Raw genomic sequence first — 10,543 nt, forward strand, 5'->3', positions numbered from 1 at the left:
CTGATCTACAACTATTTATCTTTCATTTTACTACCTTTCACTACTCTTCGACTAGCCCTTTCATCGATAAGTCATAATCTCAAAATTTCATGCAATTAGACTAACTTCACACAGCCTATCATTTAGGATCTTTTCTCCTACTAAGAACACATATACAGTCCCTACACTGCTGGACACCTAGTTTCATTAGGAAAGATAGCAGAATCCAGGCACAAGAGACCCATTCTGGTAACTCTATGTCAGCAACTCTATTTCAAAAAGGTTTGCTATTTTCTTTCATTGTGCTCAATAGTAATTAGATATGGTTCATGTCTATATTGATCAAAAAAGTATTTATCTTTCTCTTGCAAGCTACTCATTCTTCTGTTTTATTTTAGTAGAAGCAATGAGAAATGTGCTCAAGATTACACTTAGGACAATTTAACAAGGATAGTGCTGTGATCCTGTGCAGTACATGTGTCACAGAATTGTAATCATAATTTGAGAGCTGTATGATAATAGTTGCATAAACATGTAGGATGCTGGGGGAGGATGGTTTGCTTATTTCTTTTCTTGAAATGCCCTGGTGACTTTTCATAACAGCTTTATGTTTAAATCACCAAATAACTTATCTACTATTTGCCATGTGAACCAGCCTCTTAGCTTTCTGTTGTCGGTAATATCTTCTTGTTATTATTAAGAATAAAGGTCAGTTTCTTAGTCTTTCCTCATATCAAATAAAAACTCCAGTTGACTCATTATAAGGAAAAAAATCACATTAATGAAAGTTTGTGTTGACCCTCAAAGTTCATATATATCATGGAAATTATACTTTAAAACTTTCCCAATTATCATGCTATTAAGCCCCCCAATTAGAATTCTCCTGGAGAGTTCTTTGCTTCATGCCAGTGTGAGATGAAGTTCTCTCTACTCCTGTCCCCATGGTTTATCTCCTCACACCACACACAGAAGGGCACTGAGCCACAGGCTGCAACTACAGCTATATGCTCTGCTAGGTTTGGGTCTGTTTGTTTTCATCTAAAATTTTGCTCACTTTGAAAAGTCTCTAAAGTAAAGATATAAAATGTAATACACTGGCCTGGCAATCTGGATTCTTTTTACTGCATGATATCGTCACACCAAACATAAGCACCAATCACTAAAAATTCATTTTCATATTAATCATCTGATACAATGTTCTAGTTATGTATGTATACATATTTACTATTTATAAAAAATACATAAGCACCTTTTTAACATTTTGACAATGGAAAAAAGCTTTTACATGTACATGTAGCCTCACACCAAAGAAAATACCTAATAAGATATGATATGGGTTATATAGGGCCCATTATTTCTCACAAATGTTTGCTTAAAATCTCACAGTTATAAAAATTCATTTGATATTCACATTACTTATTTTCCAACATCTCTTCAATTCTCACACTACATAAAAGCAAAGAAAAAAAGTTTCAAAATTCTCATTTAAAACCATTTTCTTGTAAGTTTGGCTTGGCAGATCGAAAATTCTTGTAAGTGAAATATGTTGTTAGAAAATGAAAACCACCTTTCCTGAGGGTACACATTCTTCTCTGCATCTGGGGGAATATTTGAAATGCTCTAGCGGAGGAAAACCCCTCCTCAGGGCCATTCCATAACTCTGAACTTTGGATGGATTAGGATCTCTAAGAGGCAAGACCTTACTTTGTCATATGCTCTGCTACTGCTGCTGCTGCTAAGTCACGTCCGTCGTGTCCGACTCTGTGCGACCCCATAGACGGCAGCCCACCAGGCTCCCCTGTCCCTGGGATTCTCCAGGCAAGAATACTGGAGTGGGTTGCCATTTCCTTCTCCAATGCATGAAAGTGAAAAGTGAAAGTGAACTCACTCAGTCGTGTCCAACTCTTTGCGACCCCATGGACTGTAGCCCATCAGGCTCCTCTGTCCATAGGATTTTCCAGGCAAGAGTGGAGTGGGTTGCCATTGCCTTCTCCTGTCATATGCTCAGCACCAGCCAAATGGTGAAACCTGGTGACTGTTCTGAACTTGAATAAATCCTGACCTTGTCTATTCAGAGTTCCGCCATTGAGCTCTGCACATGCTGGGCCACACAGCTGAGCAGGCCTGCATATCCCAGAAGAGCACATCTACAATGATGCCCAAAATTATGAAAGGAAAGCTTGGAAGACATACCCTCTTCTCCTGTGCTGACTGCTCCTACAGGCGTGTAAGGAAATTCAATATGGAACTCTTATGAAAGAGAGTAAGTCTTTCATAAGTCCCCTCTTATGAAAGAAAGTCTAGCCTTTTGATTCTTACATAAAACCTCTATTTTTAATAACATGATATTTTTTCATGAGAAACTAAAAGGTAAGGGGAAATTTGCTGGATCCTAATATATAATTGATTGTATCCCAGCATTGTAATAAAGATCATTACCTATGCATCAGAAAAACCCTTGATTTAGGAATAAGCTCATCATAAATTAGGCCATCAAAAAATTCTGGAAGAATTCCTTTAGTGCAGTTACTGCTGGGGTCACAAATCCAAGAGAAAAATGAGTATCATGGCTTTCAAAGTATATGGTATTATTCACTTCACAACTTGGCATGTGGCACATTTTAAGTAACTTCCTTTTTTTTCATTCTTCATGCCATTAATCATTCATTTTTTAATTCATTAACTCAACAAAAATGAATACCTATTATGTGCTATACATATACATACTACTGTGTGACAAGATACAGCAGTAATAATAACATAAGAACAGTAACCCTACCTATTGGCTCAGCTGGTAAAGAAACCGCCTGCAATGAGGGAGACGTGGGTTCAAGCCCTGGGTTGGGAAGATCCCCTGGAGAAGGGAAAGGCTACCCACTCCAGTATACTGGCCTAGAGAATTCCATGGACTACAGTCCATGGGGTCGCAATGAGTTGGACACAGCTGAGCGACTTTCACTTTCCCTATGTACTGAACACTGTTCTCCTATACACCTTGGCTTATTTAATCCTTGCAGCAATCTCCTGAGGTAAGTACAATTATATGCTCACCTTGCAGATGAGCAACTGAAGTACAGAAAGGTTAATTCCCTAGGTCATATAGTGAATGAATACCAGAGCAAGGGTTCACATCTACCTCTTTTTACTCCAGTGTCCATGATCTTGACCACTATGATATATGAGAAAAGGACATGGGTTTGTAGAACTTTCAATGTACTGGAAAAGACAGACATTAAACAAATAAACACATTTGTAATCCCAAATGCTGATAAGATATACAAGAAAAGAGCACAGTGCCTTGAGATAGGATGGCATAACAATGCCAAGGCTCTTCCTGCTGCCTAAGAAGTATGATAATTACCTATGGTGATTCTCAACTCACCAAAACAGCAAAGGTATAAAACTGAAGAATGCAAGCTGATTAAAAAGACCTGGGGAAAAACTAAGACTGGGAAGCTGGGGAAGGTAAGTAAGCAATTCAGTCTTCAATCCTTGCCATACTTGCTATACAATCAAGGCTCACTATCTTGGAAGCCCTTCTTGTTGGTACAATTCAGAATGACTAGCGACAGGGATCTGGTGAATGCAACCCCCCCCCTTCCCATCTTACCCTCCCAAATACCGAAATCCAATCAGGATTAGGTGCTCCTTCTTCCCAGGTGAAACCAAGACCCTCCTCATCTGCTATATTCCACCAAAGTTTATGGTAGATGTCTAAAAATTTCAAATTCTGCCTCAATGCTTTAGCTTATTAAAAAAAATAAAGATGGAGAAGGAAGGAAATAGCAACCCACTCCAGTATTCTTGCCTGTAAAATTCCATGGACAGAAGAGCCTGGCAGGCTGCAGTCCATGGGGTCACACATGCAGGAGAGGGGCTGGAGGGAGATGGGTTGGGAGCAATAAACAGAGGAAGAACTAAAAAGGAAAAGAAAAAGAAAGATCTCATTGGCTTGTAATTGGTAAAACTTGCATTTCTGAAAATAAGATAATGGCTTATAGTCAACAAAACAAAAAATCTCCACCTTTACGAGACTTGGCTATTAACAGACTTGGAAACAGAGACTGAAATACTGATTTGAAAACAAAAACATGAAATCAGAGAATCACGCTCCCAGGAAGACAAAATCCCCTTTCCATTCAGATTACAAAAAAAAAAAAAAAAGATTTGGACTTTATTGCCCTTCTTGCCAATTACAGATCTACCTCTTTTATTAGTAGAGAAATTAAAAAAAAAAAAGAAACATCTCTCTTCTCAAGAAATTTCCTTGTGGATTTGGGGAATTTTTCACCTCTAATTGTTATTATTTATTTTACACATTATTTTTATGTCTTCACTCTTTATGTTAGGCACAGTCCCTAAGTATAGGATTACATCTTGAAGAAGTGTGACATATTAGCTCCTAAGTCTGTAGTTTCACTCCACTGAGGTTAATGATGATTCAGAGGGGAGAGGGAGAGGGAGAGGGCAGGTGTTCATAATAGCACCATTAATTATGGTCGTTTCACACATCTAGGTAGAAAGCAACATCATTTTCAGGTCCAATAAATTAAGTATATTTTCTAGTTCATTGTTCAGAATCATAAAAGAATAATTCTTGATGTTGTATTGCCACAAGAAAGTCTTCTGCTTTCATCTTAGTGTATTATTTCATATGGGATATTATAGTCTACCTGGCTCTGATTTATGAGGTTACTATATTAAAATGCTTAGATAACTAAATACACAACTTAATAATTTGACTTCCAATGAAGGTTAAACAGTCTCTGATAAGCAAATGGCACATTAAGTCTCATCTTTAATAGTTAGCAAATTACACTTGAGAGAACTAGGTAAATTATAAGAAGGCTTCTTAACATTAAAGAGGAACAGTCTAAAGGTGAGAAACTAAACTTTGACAGTAATTTACAATTATGTCAAATATATTGTTAGTATTGAGACTTTTGTAAAAAACCTGAAAAGGACATTAAATGTGACTTTCTTCAGAAATACCTTCTTTATCCCATCTTTTAAAAAATCTGTGAATACAACTGATTTTAACTCTTAATATAATTGACTTTGAGTCATAATCAATTCTTTAACTAATATACTTCATTAATAAATAAAATTATGTCCTTCGGTGGTTTACCTAGAAATAAAATACCATATAAACGGCAAATAAGTGCCAAGAACTTAAGGATCTGGATTTATCTGAAAAAGAAGTAAACATCCTTATAGCTTCATCAGTACAAAGGTTATCATCACATTTTACACTGATATATGGGAAACAGGATAGCATACTAATGTCAAATTTCTGAAAACATGACATCACATTTCACTACTGCAGAATAAATGATTTTTTTTTTTTTTTTTGTATTCTCTTCCAGGAAGAGAAAAGAAAAAAACATCGTAATAGTTGCAATTTGTATTAACTTCAAAGCTGGGAATTCTTTCCCGGAGATAGTTTACTTTCTTTCCTTTTTAAAACAACAATGTCAGCTTAGACACAAAATCTCATAAAAGTAAAACATCTTGTAATATGTTGAGAAATCACCCACAAATCACTTTCAGACCTTTGAAAAAACAATCTAATTTGAATCACCAGTCTAAATAGGTCATTTAACTCAGAAAAATTAAAATTAGAAAAAGAATTGACCCTGTATAGCTAAAGCATCTGCATCCTCAATGTCCTGCTGTCTTCAAAGTCAAACCAGAGCTAAGTGTCAAGAACAACAATAATATATTAATTTATTCCAAATCTCAAAGTTAGTCTGCTCTTGAGATGGCCATAAAAGACATTATATAGAAAAATCATGGGGAGGGATGCTTGAAGAAGTTGAGAGTGGAAGTACAGAAGAAAAGCAGAAAACTCTATATTTAAGAATAACAGTGTATGTATACGCGGGGCCGGGTCTCTACTAGTGAGACCCCCTTTCACATGCATATGTTCACATTCTATGGCAAATGGAAATCAGCTGCAGCACACTTAACACAAAGCAAATAACTTCCAAACAAGTTTATTCTCCCACAAGCTTCTCCTATAGTTAACTAGCAGCATAAGATCATGAACCTTAATGCTCTTGTCTGGCACCCTTCAGAACTTAATCAGCCTGTAACATTCTGGTAAACACAGGTATCAAAGCCCTACTCCCTAGAAAACCTTCCCAGGCATAGGAAAAACTACAAAATCTTAAAGGTAACGCCTTTAAAGAAGGAGAACAATAAACTAAAACACAAATGAGAATGTGGCTGCCTGAGATATCCTCTGCTTTTCCAACCAGATCATCCATAACATCAAAAGGACCCCCACCATACTGGAACAAGAAGGTGTCAAGTGTTGGAGGATGGAGTCTACCTTTAGAAGGCAGGGCATCGAAGGTGGCTAGCAGAAAGGGAATCTCTGCTGGAGGCAGAGAAAGGAGTCAGTTTCAGGACTCTCCAGAGCCACCAGGAAATGCACCCTCCGTCTCTTTTGGGGTTAAAAGTAACTCGGATGCTCAGAAAAAGTACTTTCACATTCTCCAACTAGCAACAATCTATCATCCATAGTCAGAGTGATCAGAGACACCAAAGAAACAAGCTTTCCTCTGTGTCCATCTTCCTAAAGCCACTTCCTCAAAACTGAGATGTTGAGAAATCTTGATTCCCTCAAGATTTCTGTTTAAGGATGGAATGGAAGGACCTTTGCTCTGACAAGGAAGCAAACAGAAGACTTGACATTGGGGAATTACAAAGGAACATCCTACGGTACAGTTTTCTTAAACGGGTAAATCCAAAAACAGAATTCGGGTTTATTCACCTCCAGACTGATGATAAAAATTTTATAACTTCCTGGGACAGAGAGAAACAACTTCACTCTAGCCCCCAACCCTAATCACGCTCAGAAAGCAATGACTGAAACAGTCCTAGAGAGGGACTGAGCAGGCTGACCCTCCTTCCACTACAATCGCTCCAAATCCGCTTTTCGCCTGTCAGCCCCTCTAGTTTCTCTGCTCGCGCCTTAAGCGGCCGCTTCCTCTCCCCACCTCGAGTTCTTAGCGGACTCGGCCCAGCAACCGCCCTGCCCCTGACGTGTCCCTCTGGGTGGCGTCCCCCGCACTTGGGAGGTTCTCGAAAGCCCCAGTCTAGGCGCTGATGCTGAGGCTGAGGAACCCTGGGGGTTCCAGCCTCCCAGGGCTCCCGCCAGAGCGGATTAAGTTGCTCGGCCCCCAGAGGCGCGCACTGCCCGCGTCGGTCCCACTCCCGCCCCTCCCGGGCTCCCGCGCCCCGGGTCCCCCAGCCTCCGCTGAGGTGAGCGCGCACTCACCGGAGGTGAGCTGCATCCAGGCACAGATCTTGTACACCGTAGCCGTGTTGCAGAAGAAGAAGAGGGTAAAGCAAATGATGCAGGCAATGATGAGCATCATGGAGAGGCCGATGAAAAAGGAGGCGGCTTTGAAGGCGCCCGAGGGCAGCGTGGAGAAGTCCGTGAAGCTGCCCCTGCAGGTCAGCTCCCGGGAGAAGCCGTTGCCGATGCAGTAGTGGAAGAGCCCGAAATAGCCAGCTTGCGGGGTGTCCACGCCGTCGCCGATCCAGTAGGGCTGGATGAAGCACACCACGTTGACGATGGCAAAGCAGATGGTGAAGATGGCCCACAGCACGCCGATGGCCCGCGAGTTCCGCACATAGTTGGTGTGGTACAGCTTGGCAGCCTCCTGAGCCGGGAGCATCGCGGCGGCGGCGGCAGCGGCGGCGGCTCCGGGCATTCTCCCCCTCCTCCTCCTCCTCCTCCTCCTTGTCCTCCGCCTCCCCCCCGCCTCTCCGCGCTCAGGAGACACACTCACCGAGCCGCGCGAGCTGCAACTCCCCTGCCTCCTCCTCAGCCCAGTAGCGCCAGTTTCAGAGTCTGCATCCTCGCTCCCGGAAGGAGGGCGGGGGAGCGCCGAGCACCCCTCCGGATCGCCTGGCACAGCCTCCCGGCCCCCCTCCCTCCCTCCCTTCTGGCCGGGGCTCCAGCCCTCCTCACCGCCCTCCGCCCCTCTTCCCGCCGCCGCCGATGCAGCTGCAGCCGCTGAAGGCGGCAAATCCAGCGCGCGGCGTCGCGGCGCGCGAGCTCCGGCGCCCCTCCAGCCTTCCGCCCCTCGGCGACCCTGGGACGCCCCTCGAGTGCCGGGCGTGGGCCAGGGAAGCTGGCCTTGAGTTGCAGATGGGGGGAACCTTAGAAGAGGGTGGGAGCACCCACAGGGATCCCCGAGGCGATCCCAGGATCCCGGTTGGGGTTGGGGGCCGGGCGCCGAAGACTGATTTTGGAAGACTTTCAAGCACCGCACAGCAACGTGCTTCGACCTCTGCATCTTTTCAGGCGTACGAGGGGCAACGTGGCAGGTGAAGGCGAGAGAGGCCGAAGGAAAAGAGACGTGCTGCCCCAAGAGAATACCTGGTGACAACCACAGAAAGACTGCCCCTGGCTAACTCCTCGACGGGGTGGAGACAAGTTGGGCAGGAGCCTGGCAGACAATAACGTAAAAGACACACCTCATGAGTAGTCTCATACCACCTAAGCTGGACTTATTTCTTCTTGGCATTCCCATTCCCTCCGCCCCCATTGGGTCAGACGAACCGACGCTTATACTTTCCTTTAAGTAAGGTCGCTTCCCCCATAAATTCTGCCATAAATGGGGCCTGTGGGGCATAGAAGTGACTGTGTCACCGAAATGTATAGTTTTTCTCAAAACATTGGTTATTTTGGCCAGTGTTCTACTTCTTATACAAATATTCATTGGCACATATTTTGTGCCCAGGCACTAGGCTGCGTGCTAAGGATACAAAGCCACAGCAGATGGTTGTCTTCTTTCCCTGTCCAGGTATTTCTTCCTCCCCCGAAACTAACCAGAAAGTTGTTTTCAGAGTAATTTCCTCTGAATTATCCATGTATAATCCCTTACATTTTCATGTGGCATTACTGTTATACACCCCTACTTGGTGCTGTTTCCTTAGCTTAATGTTTTTCCTTTCCAGACTTTCTATTGCTCTTTTAACAGTCCCTGCCTTTTAAACTCCTTTATTTCCATTTGTTACTCTTTTGGTTCCTTCTGACTATGAGATGAAACCCGTAACCCCTACACAAAACAATGAAACCAGAATGTTCAATAGCAGCCTCAGATACGGGTAACAAATCATTTTGAACCCTATGATCACTGAATACTCTGAGCAGAAAGGAGGGGATTCTGTTAGAATTTGATCCTTAAATCTACACTTAATTGCACACCTTACTATAACCCAAAAACATATGTAAGCTCCTTGACACCGTCTTGCCATTATGTCCAATCTGCCCAGCTTCTTCTTAGAACAGTGAAAGACGTGAGATACCAGGTGGAAAGTGAAGTTAGCAGGAAGAGGTAAGAACACTTACTAATATAATGGTTCAGTTTGGAGGGGTGGCTGCTCAACAAACAGGAAGGAAAGCTCCAAAAGGTATTCAGCTACATAGATAGCAGTTATGTGGAAGAGGGGTCATACCCTAAGCGGTGAAGAGCAACCACGCCCCTCATCTATTAACCTGAAGATTTGAGATTTTATGGGAAGAGAAAGGGGAGTTTGTGGAAATAAGGGTATGGGACACAAAAGCTAATGAAGGAATTGAAACTAGATTTAAAAGTGTGAGTGTTGAGTACTGGAATTTTGGACTTCCCTGGTGGCTCAGATAGTAAAGAACCTGCCTGCCAATGCAGGAAACATGAGAGATGTGAGTTTAACCCCTGGGTTGGGAAGATCCCCTGGAGGAGGACATGGCAACCCACTCCAGTATTCTTTCCTGGAGAACCCCATGGACAGAGGAGCCTGGCAAGCTACAGTCCATAGATTCATAAAGAGTTAGACACAACTGAAGTGACTTAGCAGGCACACAGGCAAGAACTTCTTACAAGTATGCTTGCAGCCTCTCAGAAGGTCTTTTAAAAATCAGAAGGATTGGGGTGTGGGGTGGGGGTGTGGAGAGGAAGGAGGATGACCTAAATATGAGCCAGCCCAATTTAACACTTGCAAGTCTCTAAAAATATAATTTGTGATGATATATCATCAGTGCATTGGTGGCAATGGAGGGTCAGAACATCTGTTAGGTTTCATTTGTTTTAACTTCCCTGAACTTGCTGTTAAATCAGAAAAGCAGAAGAATTTTAACATAGAAGGATGAAGAGGAAAGGTGAGGGTAATCGGATTTATGGGGCCATCTGGCAGGCCATGTGTCCTAGGGGCAGTGATAGCTTTATAGCAAGAACTACGGTAATTTCTAGTGACTCTTTCAAGCCTTCAAATCCCCCCAAACCTGCTTGTATAAAGTGATCTTTCTTTAAAATCAATGCCTAAAAGTGATCTTACTGTTCCCCTGGGGTAGTTGAGATGGAAGGTTGCTGAGAGGGGAAAGGCTGAGAATCAAAAAGCCTGGTTTAGATCTCAGTGCTTAAATTGCCTTTACAGGACCAAGAAAAGACTGGTGAGTGACTCAGATTCAAATGTTGTGATTCAAAGAGCTTTTCTATTTGAGTCATGCTGAAGGAGAGCCTTATTCTTATTCCCATTTTGGAAATGCCTCTGTGTTCAAGCTCAG

The 10,543-nt window shown here is 42.6% G+C and overlaps 1 protein-coding gene across 3 annotated transcripts in view; it reads right to left on the reverse strand.

Annotated features, from left to right (window-relative positions):
* LHFPL3 (LHFPL tetraspan subfamily member 3) overlaps nucleotides 1-7,757 on the reverse strand; it is a 657,269-nt gene extending 649,512 nt beyond the window's left edge. Inside the window, exon 1 of one of the 3 annotated variants that reach the window (XM_070369658.1) lies at nucleotides 7,265-7,756. In XM_070369658.1, coding sequence (XP_070225759.1) covers nucleotides 7,265-7,703 — 439 coding nt within the window. In that variant the 5' untranslated portion in view covers nucleotides 7,704-7,756. Of the gene's footprint in view, nucleotides 1-7,264 lie in introns of all 3 variants that reach the window. The other 2 variants (XM_005901447.3, XM_070369656.1) reach the window with 2 other exon arrangements.
* Between the last annotated feature and the right edge of the window lie 2,786 nt (nucleotides 7,758-10,543).

The sequence above is a fragment of the Bos mutus genome, chromosome 4 (assembly GCF_027580195.1).
Source record: "Bos mutus isolate GX-2022 chromosome 4, NWIPB_WYAK_1.1, whole genome shotgun sequence".
Taxonomy (NCBI): Eukaryota; Metazoa; Chordata; class Mammalia; order Artiodactyla; family Bovidae; genus Bos; species Bos mutus.